The sequence below is a fragment of the Sciurus vulgaris genome (genome assembly GCF_902686455.1).
Source record: "Sciurus vulgaris genome assembly, chromosome: 5".
NCBI classification, from domain to species: Eukaryota; Metazoa; Chordata; class Mammalia; order Rodentia; family Sciuridae; genus Sciurus; species Sciurus vulgaris.
Genome location: NC_136465.1, coordinates 175,979,426 through 175,994,656, shown reverse-complemented (window position 1 = coordinate 175,994,656; position 15,231 = coordinate 175,979,426). Strand labels below are relative to the sequence as shown.

At 42.3% G+C, this 15,231-nt stretch overlaps 1 protein-coding gene and 1 pseudogene across 6 annotated transcripts in view; one reads left to right on the top strand and one right to left on the bottom strand.

The window, feature by feature from the left end:
• The window catches only part of EFCAB6 (EF-hand calcium binding domain 6), a 224,912-nt gene that overhangs the window by 17,785 nt on the left and 191,896 nt on the right, over nucleotides 1-15,231 (top strand). For 4 of the 5 annotated variants that reach the window (XM_079143290.1, XM_079143288.1, XM_079143286.1 and 1 more), the window contains exons 4-5: nucleotides 6,886-7,034; nucleotides 9,610-9,821. In XM_079143290.1, the coding sequence (XP_078999416.1) occupies nucleotides 6,886-7,034; nucleotides 9,610-9,821 (361 nt within the window). The remainder of the gene's footprint in view (nucleotides 1-6,885; nucleotides 7,035-9,609; nucleotides 9,822-15,231) is intronic. The other variant, XM_079143289.1, reaches the window with a different exon arrangement.
• On the bottom strand, nucleotides 6,142-6,554 carry LOC306663000 (small ribosomal subunit protein uS10-like; annotated as a pseudogene). The gene has a single exon. The product of its transcript is annotated as a small ribosomal subunit protein uS10-like (transcript).

Genomic DNA, 15,231 nt, shown 5'->3' with positions numbered 1-15,231 from the left:
ATTGATTGATTCTTGTATGTTCCACCACTTTTTCCTTACTGAGATAAATCCTACTTGGCCATGCTACCTAATTTCTTTATATGTTGCTGAATCCAGTTTGTAGTCTTTTGTTGAGAATTCTACACACAGTCATACAGGATATGAGTCTTTGGCTTTCATTTCTTCTGGTGGCATTGTCTGTTTTTGGTGTTGGGACAATCCTGGCCTTATGGAATGTGTTAGGATGGGTTCCTGCTCCTCCTCCTCCTCTCCTTCCTCTCCCTCTCCCTCTCCTCCCATTCCTCCTCCTTCACTGAAGATTCAGCCCAGGGCTTCTCACATGCTAGGCAAGTGCTGCACCTCCAGCCCTTTCTCCTCCTATTCTTCTTTTAAGAAGTTTGTGACAAGTTGATTTTAATTATTCTTTAAATATTTGATAGAATATACTAGTGAACCCATCTGATCCTGGACATTTTTTTTTTTTTGCAGGAAGTGTTTTGGTTATTAATTCACTATCTTTTTCTCAGATCTATTCAGATTTTCTGTTTCTTCTTTTAGTCAGTTTCACGAACTTGTGTCTTTCAGAGAATTTTCCCAATTCATCTAGGTTACTTAATTGGTTGGCATACGATTATTGATAGTATCCCTTTATAATCCTTATGTCTTTGAGGTCAGTAGTTACATCCCCCTTTCATCTCTGATTTTAATAGTTTGGATTTTAAAAATATTTTTTCTTGGCCAGTCTAGCTAAAAAGTTGTCAATTTTGCCGTTACTCTCAAATAACTACTTTTTGTTTTGTTGACTTTCTCTATTGCTTTTCTGTTCTTAGTTTCATATATTTCTGCTCTAATCTTTGTTATTTTTTCGTTCTTCTTACGTTGGGTTTAGTTTATTGTTATTTTCTAGTTTCTTAAGGAAGAAGCTTCATTTATTAATTTGAAATTTTCTTTTTTGAATATAGGCATTTACATCTATAAATTTCCTTCTCAGCTTTGCTTTAGCAGCATCCCATAAATTTTGACATGCTGTCTTCATTTTCACCTATCTGAAAGTATTTTATTATTTCTTTTGTCATTTTTTCTTTGACCCATTGGTTATTTAGGAGCATGTTGTCTCACTTCCACATATTTGTGAATTATGTAATTTCCTTCTGTTATTGATTTCTGATTTCATTCCAGTGCGGTTTGAGAACATATTTGATGATTTCAATCCTTTTAAATTTGGGCTTGTTTTATGTTCTAGCATATGGTCTATCCTGGAGAATGTTCCATGTGTATTTGAGAAGAATGTGTTTTCTTTTGGTGGGTGGATATGTTCTTTAGATGTCTGTTAGGTCCAGTTGATTTTTAGGGTTGTTCAAATGAATACTCTATTTTCTCCATCATTTTCTCCAATTATTAAAAGAAGGTATTGAAGTCTCCAACTATTATTGTAAAGTGTCTATTTCTCCTTTCAATTTTGTTAGTTTTGTTTCATGGATATTGGGACTATGTCCTTGGGTGCGTATATGTTTTACCTTCATTTATTCTTTCTCTAATGCTTTTCCTTTCTTTCTACAGATTTGACTTTCTGACCTATATCATTTTTCCTTCTTTCTGAAGAATTTCTTTTAACATATTTTGTAAGCATGTCTGCTGGTGAAAAATTTTCTGAATTTTTATTTAACTGAGAAGTTAGTATTATTATTATTCACTTTGGAAGGATTTTTTAAATAAGGTAAATGCCTTTATTCCATTTTTGTAGATGAGGAAAGCTCAGCCAATGTCACCTGTTAGTAAGTATTGAGGACTAGATTGCAAATATTGACTTGAGGGACCCTTAAATGGTTATGGGCCAGAGATGTTCAGGACAGAGATTCTTGTTATTTATTGAATAGCTTACAATGGCATCTAGTTCATAAGGAAATTAAAATCACTGAGGTTGTTTCTGTCTTCAATCTTCCTTAAAGTTTTCCAGAACAAAATATCACAGACATTACTGGTTATTGAGAACTAACCTCATATCTCACCTAGAAGAATATTTTTTTCTGGATACAGAATTCTTTGGTTATTTTTCTTTCAACACTTTAAAAATATTTTCCTGCACTATTTTCTTATTTTTATGATTTCTGTATGGTCCATACTTACTTTTTCCCATATTTTATTGGTAATTATATTCATACATAATGGTGGGATTTGCTGTTATACTCATACACACATACAATGTAACTATGCTTTGGCCAACATTATTTCCCCAAATTTCCCTTCTCCTTCACCTCTCTCCCCCGGCCCTTTTCCTCTATTCTACTGATCTCCCTTCAATATTCATGAGACTCCCTCATACCTTCCTTTTCCTTTTTCCTCTCTAACGTCCACACGTGAGAAAAAAAATATGACCCTTGACCTTTGAATTTGGCTTAACCTAATGGTATCAAGTTCCATATATTTTCCTGCAAATGACATCATTTCATTTTTCTTTATGGCTGAATAAAACTCCCATGTATATATATATACCACATTTTCTTTTTTATTTGTTATTTTTAGTTATATATGACAGTAGAGTGTATTTTGACTTATAATACATAGAGCACAACTTCTCTTTCTTCTGGTTGTACATGATGTGGAATTACATTGGTCGTGTTTTCATATTTGAACATAGGAAAGTTATGTCTGATGCATTCTACTGTCTTTCCTATTTTTATTCCCTCTCCCCTCCCTTCATTCTCCTTTGTCTAATCCAAAGTACTTCTATCCTTTTCTAATCCCTACCCCACTTATTGTGAGTTAGCATCCACATGTCAGAGAGAACATTCAGGCTTTGTTTTTGGGGATTGACTTATTTCACTTAGCATAATAGTCTCCAGTTCTATTCATTTACTGGCAAATACCATGATTTCATTTCTCTTTATGACTGACTAATATTTCATTGTGTATATATTCCGCATTTTCTTTATTTATCATCTGTTGAAGGGCATCTAATTTGGTTCCATAGTTTGGCTATTGTGAATTGAGTTGCTATAAATATTGATGTGGCAGCATCACCATAGTATGCTGATTTTAAGTCCTATGGGTCTATACTGACCAAGGAGATATATAACTAGGTTAAATGGTGGTTCCATTCCAAGTTTTATAGGAATCGCCATACTGCTTTTCAGAGTGGTTACACCAGTTTGCAGTCCCACCAGCAATGTATGAATGTACCTTTCCCCCCACATCCTTGCCAACATTTATTGTTGCCATATTCTTGAGAATTGCTATTCTGACTGGAGTGAGATGAAATCTCAGTGTAGTTTTAATTTGTATTTCTCTAACTGCTAGAAATGTTGACCATTTTTTCATGTTTACTGACTGATCGTGTTTCTTCTCTGAAGTGCTTTTACCCTTTTATTGATTAGGTTATTTGTTTTTTTTTTTTAGTGTTAAGTTTTTTGAGTTCGTTTTACACATCTTGTAGATTAATGCTCTATCTGAGGTGCAGATGGCAAAGATTTTCTCCTACTCCAAAGGCTCTGTCTTCATATTCTTGATCGTTTCTTTTGCTGTGAAGAAGCTTTTTAGTTTGATTACTGTCCCATTTGTTGATTCTTGATTTTCCTTCTTGTGCTTTAGAAATCTTATTAAGGAATTCAGTTCCCTAAGCCAACGCTATGTAGATTTGGGCTTACTTTTTCTTCTAATAGGTGCAGGGTCTCTGGTCTAATGCCCAGATTCTTGATCCACTTTGAGTTGTGTTTTGTGCAGGGTGAGAGATAGGAGTTTAATTTCATTTTACTACATATAGATTTCTAGTTTTCTCAGCACCATTTGTTGAAGGGGCTATGTTTTCTCCAATATATGTTTTTGGTGCCTTTGTCTAGTATGAGATAACTTTATTTGTGTGGATTTATCTCTGTCTTCTGTTCTGTATTATTGGTCTACATGTCTGTTTTGTATACCACATTTTCTTTATTCATTCATCTGTTGATAGATAGGCTGGTTCCATAGTTTGGCTATTGTGAATTGTGCTGCTGTAACATGGGTGTGCATGTATCATTGGAGTATGCTGACTTTGACCTTTAGGATCAAGGAGTGAGATAGTGGGTCAAATGATGGTTCCATTCCCAGCCTTTTTGAGGAACCTCCACACTGATTTCCATAGTGATTTCACTAAGTTACAATCCCAACAGTGTAAAAGTGTTCCTTGTTCCCCACATCCTTTCCAGCATTATTATTGCTTGTATTCTTGGTGACTGCCATTCTGACTGGAGTGAGATGGAATGTCAGGGTGATTTTGGTTCCCTTTTCTGCAATGGTTAATGATGTTGAACTTTTTTTCGTGTGTTTATCGATCATCTGTTTCTTCTTTTGAGAAGTGTCTGTTTAGTTCATTTGCCTATTTGTTAATTGGGTTATTTGTTTCCTTGGTGTTAAGTTTTTTGAGTTCTTTATATATTTTGGACGTTACTCCTCTGTCAGAAGAGCAGCTGTCAAAGATTTTCTCCCATTCTGCAGGTTCTCTCTTCACATTCCTAATTCTTTCCAGTGCAGAAGCTTTTTCCATCCCACTTATTAACTCTTGGCATTATTTACTGAGCTTTAGGGGTCTATTGAGAAAGTCATTGCCTGTGCCTCTGTGCTAGAGTGTTAACCCTATGTTTTCTTCTAGGAATTGTATAGTTTCTGGTTTAATTCTGAGGTCTTTGACCCATTTCAAGTTGTCTGTTGCGTAGGGTGAGAAATAAGGGTGTAGTCTCATTCCTCTGCATGTGGATAATCATCAGTTTTCCCAGCACCATTTGTTAAAAAGACTGTCTTTTCTTTAATGTATGTTTTTGGCACCTTCATCAAGGATCAGGCAACTGTATCTGGACCATATTTTCTTGTTTCTTTGCATATTGCATAAATTTCTGTTGAAAACTTGACATTTTAGGACTGGGGATGCAGTTAGAAGGCTTAATGCTAACAGTGCTAATGGTGCTTGCCTAGCATGCTTGAGGCCCTTTCCATCCCCAGCGCCACAAAAACAAAACAAACCAAAACTTTGAAATTTTAAATAATATAATGTGGCATTTATGGAAATTATATCCTCACCCCTTTCCATGTTTTACTGTTATTATTGTTTGTTGTTCTTTTGTTTAGTAACTTTCTAAACTTACTCTTTGAAGTTTGTATTCATTTATGTATGGCTATCGAAGTCTCTGATTAGCTTAGTAGTTAGCTCATGGTTGGAAAGAAATTTCCATAAGTCCCTGGGAATAATATATCCTAATTTTTGCCAAGGGGCTCTTTGTGTGCATTGGAGCATTTTTTCCAACCCAGCCAGACAATTTACAACTCTGCCTTAGCCTTCACTTCCTGCTTTTGCCAGAGGTGAAAGTTCGGGCTTTCTTAGATCTTTCCTGAGCGTAATGGTCTAGTGTCCCTAGGAATGCTCACAGACCTGTGCATGTGGGTGGCCGCCTAGATTCCCAAGATACCAGGGAGTTTTCAAAGCCCTTAATAGATATCTCATTCCCCAGTTTTTCCATTTAAACCTTTTGATTAGCTGATTATTTTCTCCATTGGACACCCATTCAGGCAGCTGTGATTTAAAATAATAGTTGCTTCCTGTTTTTCTATCAAATGCCTCTTCACAATAAGGCGTTTTCACTGGGCAATATGTGAATCAGGTTAAATAAAGACAGCCTTGTGAGTGTGGTCTTTTGGGGAACTATCAGGTCAGATAATGGTAATTTTCTGGTAATGGGGCCATGAAGAAGTTCTAGTCCCCATCAGTGACCGAGAGGCAGATGAGTCGTCACTTGATTGCGGGCTGTGTTTTCAAGGAAGAGCCTCAGTGTTAGGGTGGGTGGGAAATGGGAGAACGGAAGTGGTTAAATACCACACCTGCTCTTCACACTGAGACGTAGCCATTTTTTTTTCATGAATAAATGCTCCCAGATTGCTCTGAGCTTTTGGTTCATTTCCAACATTCTGAAAACGATGGCTTCTGACAGTGCTTGCCGAGTTCTCATTTATCTATGAGGTAGAGGGCTTTCAGAGTCCTTACTTCACCTGTTCTGCTGCTGTTAACCCAGCTGTGCCTCTGACTGTGTCTTCACTTGCAGCGGACCCTTCATGAGAACTCAGAGAACCCGAGAGTTGTTCATGACTGTCTGCTGAGGAAGTCAGTCAGCGATTGTCCTATATATATTTTCATTTTTTTTTAACAACTGATAATCAATTTATTAAAACAGTTGACTTAGGCATCTGCAATGGTGACTTTGACCTCCACTCCTGGCTCAATACTGATGGAAGTAATCTGCTTAACAATCTCAGAAGGGCTGTGCAAATTGATGAGTCGCTTGTGGATTCTCATCTGGAAATGATCCCATGTCTTGGAACCTTCACCACAAGGTGTTTTTCTTGTAGTGATTCTCAAAGTCTTAGTAGGCATGCAAACAGGTCCTTTAACTTTGAGATTCTTCTCCTTTGCACCTCTGATTAAGTCAACACACACTTTCTCGAGCAAGTTCATGTTGCGGCTGGTGAGGGTGATTCTAATTCGATGAATCGCCACCTCTGGTTCCACGGGTGTTCTTTCCAGTGTCTTTAAATGCCATGGCTATGGTGCGGCCTCCTGACCGACTTGTTCCTTGGCTAGAGAGAATGGCAGTGAGTCAGGAGCGGAAGCAGGTGGCACAGGGCTCCACTGCACCCTTAACTGCGTCGCTTTCAAAAAGTATATTTCCATTTTTGAAGCTTATTGAATCTGCTAAAAACAAGGAGCTAAAAATCACGATTTTGTGTTCACCTTAAGAATAGCCTTTGAAATGGCAGCAAGCAGATCATGACCAGCAGCATTTTTATTCTCTCCAGCTGACCTTTCAGAAAGGGCATAGATAGAAAGTGGTCACATTTATAATTCATGCTTTAAGATAATGTAACTTGTTCTCTTTTTTGTCACAGGGATTTAATGCACAAAATGGCGGTTATACCAAATTGGCAAACTTTGTATCCTCACCCCAGAAAATGCACATACTCAAGACCCCATTCTTCACCTGGCAGAGTATATTCAAAGAATGGTTTCCAAAATATGTTCAGACCTTCTTCTTCAAGTGAGTATCATAGGCAAATAGAAACCCAAGCAGTTAAAATCACCTCTGCATACCAGATGGGGTCAAAGGTTTTGCATGCTGTTTAATTACCATAGCAACTCCACAAATTAAGGTGTATCTGTGATGATTTCCTTTGTGGGGAAACTGACACATGGATTGATTAAGCTGCTTTCCTAAAACTTAAATAGCTCTTAAGTGGATGGATCAGGATCTGAGCCCAGACAGTGTGGTGCTAGACCAATGGATGCGAATCTCTCCCCACACCACTCTGCCCTTCCGAGGCTCTATCTGCCTGTCTGCAGTCCGGCTGCTCTTTCTGCACACGTGTCCACAGATTTGTAGATGTGTACCTGCATAACTTGTATAACATGCTGTGTTAGTTACAATTAATGTTAATACCTGTTTCTTTTTAAAATGTTGCTATCTTTGTAGTTCATTTGGAATTATTTAAGTGAACCTGGTTTCACATCCATCAGTTCTTTCTTCTACCATGTGCAGTTTACTACTAAGCAAAGCATGTGTGATTCCTGCACATCTGATCCTGAGTTCTTAATTTCTAATATTTTCACACAATCTTTAAAAAGAGTTTCCATTTGTATACTGAAACCTCCCATAAGATCATATATTTTCAACTTTTTCCTTTAATCTCCTTAGCATATTGCTTATCCTTAAATAACTGATCCTTTCTGTGTTTGTTTTGTCTGTGGGTCTTTTTCTGGTGACTGTTTTTGCTCTTGACTAGGTTATGTTTTCTTGTTCATTTGTCTTAAAGAAAATGCCAGACATTTGTGTAAATGCAGTAGAGACAGAAAGAAATGAATTTCCTCCTCTCAGGCCTTCAGTGAGGGGGCAGGCTCAGTATGATCCCTATGCTCAACTGTCTCACTTTTGCTGCAGTTTTATTTGGATTTAGGTCATGCCTGGTTTCACGTTCTTCCATTTAACGGGCCTGAGATCTGAACACTGGTGAGACTCCAGAGATCGCTGTGTTTTACAGCCCATCTGCCAGCTTGATGTATCGGGGAAAAACTCCTACTTCTCAGCCTACCTACTATTTGGGGGCACGGGGAGGAACAGGTTCTTGGGAGTTCCCTTTGTTCACCAGCTATGACCTTGCTTTCACATGTCAGGACATTTCTGTGCACCCTGTGGCCCTGCCTTCACAGGTAGCAGGCTACTGATGTTCATTCAGCGTAGGTCCCGTGTGCTTCAGAGATTAAGCTTCTTCCTGTACTTGGCCTCTGCTTTACAGCTGCCTTGTACACATCCCTGTGGGCCTTGAGGTATATATTGGAGCTCTCCTGCCACATGCCAGCCTCGGGTGTGCACTTGACCCCAGCCCTGCAATTCTAATCCACCAACCAGTTCACATGTGACCACTCAACACTGGGTTGTTTTCTTCCCTTGTCTGCCCTGCAGGGATAGAAGATGTTATCCGCTGGGTAACTGAGGGGTGGCTTATTCTTTCTGGAATATAGCTTCTTTGCATTCTGAAATCTCTGATGGGTTTTTGAACCATATATATTTTTAGCTTATTCTGCTTGCTCTCATTGTTAGGGCGAGAATGACAGTCTGTTGTGACTTTCTAGATCCTAAACGGATGTAGAAATTTTGTCAAATTGCCCTCCAGAAAGATGACATCAATTTACACTCCCACTAGCACGTTATGCGGGTTTGGTTACTGCTTTCATTTTCATGCATTAGACATATGAAATAACAAGTTTTCCTTCACGTAATTTCAAAGTTTCAAGTAAATATTTTCTGCTACTTTAAAATTATAATTATTAAGTGCAAAGTTGGGCTTCTTGGAAAGCAGCTAAGAATATACATGCAAAATCTAAAGAAAGATTTCAGGATGGAGGGGTTCATTAATAGGAGGACTCCCCCAGCATCACTGCTGGGTGTAGGGGAACAGTATGTCCCAGCTGACAGTGCACTGCACGCTGCTCTGTGTGAACCAGCTGCTCGGAGAGCAGAAGTGATGTTCCGAGTGGAAAGGGAAGCATGGGGTCCCTCCTGCGTTCCTGCGCATCTTGGGAGTCTCGTGGGCGACTTCGGCTCCTTGCCCCTCTGGCTTGGTGCTTACTCCTTTTCTCCAGTCTGTCCTCTCCTGAAGTAAGTCTCCTGGCTCCATCCCCACCAAGCCCCTGGCCACGCGTCCGGTTGCTTGGATGATTTTCTGCTTGTGCCTTGCTCACGGCAGCCAGCCCCCTGCCTTCCCATCCAGCCAGTTACTGTGGGACCTCAAGGCCAGTGCTAAGGAGTTATCCCTGACTTCTCTTTGTTTCTTTGACACCGATCCCCCAACACCTTATGCCCTTTGTGGAGTATCTTTGCCTTTTCTTTTTTTGTCTTACTAACATCATTACTGTTATTCTTTATTGACTGACTTCAGAGGTGAAAAATGACAAGATTTTTCATTACGAGATTTTTTTATTACGAGCCATCAAATGGTTAGACATGTAAACCTAAATATAGTAGAACTACTGTTGGGTGTTGTTTGAACAGTACAGTAGTTTTTATTTAGAACGTTAGCTTTAAAAACGTTTAACAAATAGCTGTATCTCTTTTGTAGCCACAGCTGTTGCAAATCCAATACTGTCCTTCTTAGATGTTAAACGGATTTTATTTCAAAAAATTACCGATAAGAGGGATGAATTGAAAAAAGCCTTTCAGCTGCTTGACACTGGTCAGAATCTGACTGTGTCCAAGAGTGAGCTGAGGAGAACCATCGCAGCCTTCCTGCTGCCGCTCACCAGGGAGCAGTTTCAAGACGTGCTGGCCCAGGTATGGTGCGACGTAGCTGCGTAGAGCGAGTGGCTTCTAGAGAAGCTGCTGCAGATCAGGGGTGGGGGGGGCGCGGCCTGTTCTGACATCCCCCCCCCCCCACTGTCCCATGAGCACTTGAAATTGTGTTAATTTTTCACAGTTCGCTTAATTAAGCTGAGACCAGTTGGATGGCCATGACCAACATTTGCTTGGTCACATTTTGGATGTAGCAGTGTGTTAGCCATTTTCTTTCTTTTGTAAAAGCTTCTACAAAAAAGTCTTTGGCCAACCTACATTTTGGAACTGAGTGTTTTGGCATTTGTTCTTGCACCACAAGTCATGGAGCATCTAATAAATACTGTAGCCAATGCCAGACACGAGGGTGCTGGCAGTCACATATGCACCCTACCTTTGAGCTGCTCTTGGCCAGTGAGACCTGGAGAGTGTTGGCGAGGCTGGGCAGGGGCCCGTCCAGGGCGTTTGGGAGCTGGAGGGAGGAGAGCTGTCTCTACCTGAGGGTCTGTGGGAAGGTGTAGGTGCCTGCGTCAGCCTGCTTGTTCATTCAGGGAACTGGGTGGAGTTGTTAATAGCAGAAGTCAAGGGTATGGATCCGTGTGGCTCAAGGGCCAGCCTGGAGAAGAGCTTTGTGAGAGCTGGTCGTGTGTCCTGGAGGCTATAGGGAGCCAGTGAAGGGTTGGCAGCAGGGTGGACTAGGGCAGGATGTGGAGGACCAGGGCCCCTGGGTCCACCAATAGCCCACCGTACCAGGTTTGGAAAGAGTGAAATTCAGTGATTCATGCCCTCGGGGCCCCTAAAAAAGGAACTTGAAATGCAGTAGGAATCAAACACGCTCAAGATAAGCATGGAAGGCTCAGTATTGTAATTCTGAGAGTGGAAGACTTGGGCTGGAACAGTGGCAGCTTCCTTCCAACTTGGCAGCTGACTTTGCACCCCCAGGCCCCCAGGCATGTGCGCGCGCGCACACACACACACACACACACACACACACACACACAGAGCTATGCATTTTGCTCCTCCTTTCTTTCATTCCTGGTCCATCTGGTTGCGTGCCCTTTTGCAGTACTGACAGGCCTGCCTCATTTGGACTCCTCGTGCACCCTCCCCAGGGCCGGTTCGTTCCTGAGCACCAGGGATGGCGTGAAGTTTCCACAATCCCAAAGTGCAGCCTCCCCTCAGGGACTGACTCTTTCCTTTTAAACATGGACAGCTCTTTTGTCTCTTCTGTGTACACCGCGTTGTTGTTCCAGGCTTTTCTCTTCCCTGCAGTTGTGTCTTCCTCTGAACTGGGGGATTGTTCAGCCGTGTTTCCTCATGTGTGTTTTATGCCCCTTTCCCTCTCATGGGCGTTTGATATTGTCCCACTGTCTCCTGAGGCTTTCTTTATTTTCTAAAGTATTTCCTTCTGTTTTTCAGATTGGATAATGTCTATTGATCTGTCCTCGATCCACAGACACTTTCTTATCCTTTCCATTCTGCTTATTAAGCCCAGTCTGTGAATTTTTAATTTTAGACATTGTGTGTTAACTTTAGATATTCTAGAATTTCCTTTTTGTTCCTTTTTATAATCTCTCTGTACTTGCTTAATTTCCTATTTTCCTTCCATTGTGAGCATATTTCTCTTAACTGATTGAACATAATTGCTTTCAAGTCCTTGTCTGGGAGTCGAGTGTTGAGGACTGCAGAGCACCGTTACGCAGAACCCCTCAGCCTGAGTTCATGGGTGTTTCCCGGGACGGGACGCAGCCTGGGTCTTGGGCTGTGTTCTTTCCAGGGCGTGGCCCGGCTGCCTGTGGTGCAGTTCGACCCATCCCTGCTCAAGTTCACCTTGACCACCGGGTGAAGGTGCAGTTGGCCAGGCTTCTCCAAGGCATGCACTGGGGGCTTAATATTTTGTGAGAGTAACTTTGGAATAAGTAAGTATTCTGTTGCTCGTCTGACATCAGCTTATGTATTTGTTGTTTATATATTTGCAGGAATTCAAGATTTCTTAGTGCAGGAGTTATGGGTGCATTATTGTGATTATTTTCATGTTTAGATCATACTTAATTTGTCCGGCAGGACCCCTTCTTTCTGGTTTCTGTGAACTCTTGACCCCATTGTTCCTTGAGTGCTTCTTTGTTTTCTGAGACGTTCTGGGCTCCCCTCTGCTCCCCTCACTTGGGTCCTAGAATCGCTCATCTTCTCCATGGGGCTCTGGCTTCTCTGAATGCAGGGGGACAGTGTGGAGCCTGTGGAGCCAGGATCTGGGCCCTGGGCCCCCCATGCCCCAGGGATGCTGCTGTCCCTGGCCACTCAGTGGCAGAGTGCTGGGGGTGCATTCCTCTCCAAGTACATACGTGCGTTCACGTCTGCGTTTGGTCTGGGTCGGTCTTTCTCTGTATGTTGAAACCCAGAGTTCACACCACCAATGCCAGCTTCCACCCGACACCCTGGGACCCTCTGCGTTCTCCCTTCCACGGCAGTCCTGCCTTCTCACAGAGCAGACACTTGGCTTTTGTCATCCTGAGTACATTGCCCTCCCTGGGGTGGCTCATCCCTCACTCCCAAGCGCTCCCCATGGTGGCTGCCCTTCTCTCACGGTGCTGTGCCCCTCGCCCCATGTCCTCCTCTGGACCGTGGCTCCCCAGCAGGGCAGACACCACTTCTCTCTGCCCCGTCTGATGACTTTAGGACTGAGTAACTCAGGAACATAGGGAGGGAGAAGGATGCCTGAGAGCTTTTCTTTTCCCCTGTGTGAATGCCTCTGTTCCCGCCTAGGGTTCCACAAAGGGCCCACGTGGACCATTTTCTTGGCACCTGTACTGCTCTCTACATCTCAGTCAGGCTTTGTTAAGATGTAGTTTACATATCACAAAAGTCGTCTTTTTACATGTATAAATCAGGGCTTTTACTCCGTCCACACTTGTGCAACTGTCACCCCCACCTAATTTAAAAAGCTTCTCCTACCTGCTGCTGGGGACAGCTACGTGACTTTTCATCTGGTTACTTTTTGAACTGGTTAGGACCGCAGGCTTGCACAGCTGGACACACACAGCATGAGGTCTTTTGTGTCTGGCTCTTCTGTTCAGTGGGCTTTTGAGGTCACCATGCTGTAACTCAGGTCAGTGCTCCATCCATTTTTATGGCCCAGTGGTGGCCTGTGTGGGGACAGAGCCCATTCCTATGACCCTCTCATTATTTAATGGATGTTGGAATTATTTCCACGTTTTGGATTTTGTGGGCAGAGCTGCTGTGGACAGTGTGCATGTGTTTTCACAGCATGTACCTGGAGTGGAATCCCTGTGTCCTGGGCTAAGGTTCTCTTACCTCAAGGACCGTTTGTCCTTGTAAACGTCGTGCCAGTTTTCCTCAGAAGTTTGGTTTAGCTGCCACTTTATACCAAATGAAGAGTTAAGATACGCTTTCCTGCTTTGTGTTCTTATAGTCATGATCTAATGGGAATTTAAATTTTTGACAATCTTCCCAAGCTAATCAGCTATGCAGGAAGAGAAGAAGTACAGAAAATATGAAATGCGAATCTGTTTTCAAAAGCTACATCTGTTTCTAAAAGAAGTCACTGAGAATGGAAGACTTGAACGACTTTCTAAAGAGCAGATCTTGGTAGTCCCTTCCCAATGCTCGACATGCTTTGCTAGAGCTGGGCCTGGGGGCCTGTGGGCCGGGAAGAGGCCCAGCGTGGAGTGTGGTGTGCTGGCAGCTGCTCTGCCCCTGGCTGCCCGGTCACTTCTCCAGCTCTGTTTATGACTAACCCTATGGTGACACAATCTGACTTCCTCAGAGGTTAATGGAAGCCCAACTGGAAACTTGCAGAATAATGAAAGATTTCATGGGAATTTACCCTTAAAATTAAAAAGCAGTTTTCTGGTTACAGTCTGAATTTACTTTGGCTCTGATTGTATTTCATGACCCATGTCAGGAATGTTTCCTTGTCAGTGAGACGATGGAGGAGGCTCTGGCAGCAGGCTCTCTGGAACTTTAGTTTCCATTAAGAGTAGTACAAAAACGTGGCCTTCGTCTGAGGATTAACATGGACTATTTTTAACCAAGTTGAATTGGCAAATGGATTCCAGAGGAGCAAAACCAAGTTCTCTTCTGGGCCCAGGGGTTGTGTCAGGTCAGAAGAAGTCGTCTCTGAGGATACTTAGCAATATGGCGGGTGTAGATTTCCCCACCCTGGCCCCAGCCCCAGTCGGAGTTTGCCTGCAGCCGTTCACCTTGGGATAGTTTTGGTTATTGAACATTTGTAACAGATCCATAAATTCTGAAAAGATGAGCGGAGGGCAGAGCCTTCCCTTTTGGACTGGATTCTTTGGTTATCCAAGGGACTGAGCTTTGGAGATGGATCAAGGCAAAAATTTATCTGCTGTGTTAGGACTGCTGCAAAATGTGAGCAAAGCTGGACTCCTTTGGTGGTTCTTGTTCGTTGCAGGATGATGGTGAGTGTGGTGGGGTCACTTGGTCTCTGGATTCACAGATCTCTGGCTTTTAATGGCGGTGCCACATAGGGATGTCTCGAAACGTAGAGATTGACACCACCTTTGAAGCTGGTTTTAGGGCTTTGAAAATCCCACCTGCGTTTGGACTGTGAGCCCAGTAATGTGAGTGTCCTCCCTCCCTCATGCACTCATGGCTTTACCACAAGAACGTCTGACCTTGAACTATGCATTCCGTGCATTTCTGCCCTTCTTCTGTTCTATTAGGGAAACTTCAATGTGTTTACTCAAAACAATATCTACCAAAAAATGCACTCTCCAAAATAGACGTCTTGGACGTGCTTTCTAGGGAACGCCTTCCACGGAGCGCACCTGTGAGCCACTGCCCCTCTGTTCTCATTTCCCAGTTTTAAGTAATAAAGAGGAATTTATCCACTGGGGGAGCCTGAGATAGTCACGCCAGGCCTCAAGGCTGGCACTGAGAGGCCAGGCAAGCGCCTGACTGAACGGTGCATGCTTGGGATCCATCCAGCTCTGTGGGACACTGTGCTTTGCGCATCTGCGTGGAGCGTAATAAAATATATTTATGTTGATTATATACTTTGCTTAAATTTGAGACCCAGTGCTTTTTGAATTGTTCTCTTCATTTATAAATTAATTTTTTATTTAGAAATAATTTTGAACCTCCAGCGAAGTACAATAGCACCCATGTGACACCAGTCACTGATACACATGTCCCCTTCACTTGGGCTTCCCTGTCGTGGCTGCCTAACCCCATGGTGTCTCCTATGGGTGCTCATTAGCTCAGTGCGTGCAAGTAGTGTATGCAAACAGCAGGCTCAGCACACACGAGCTATGAGTGACGCCTTTTCTAAAAAAACCATATTTGAAAGGAAGATGCTTATCCCAGCTCTTCACTCCCAAATCCTTCAGTCTGTTTCCTAAAAATAATTATTTTCTTACATAATCACAGT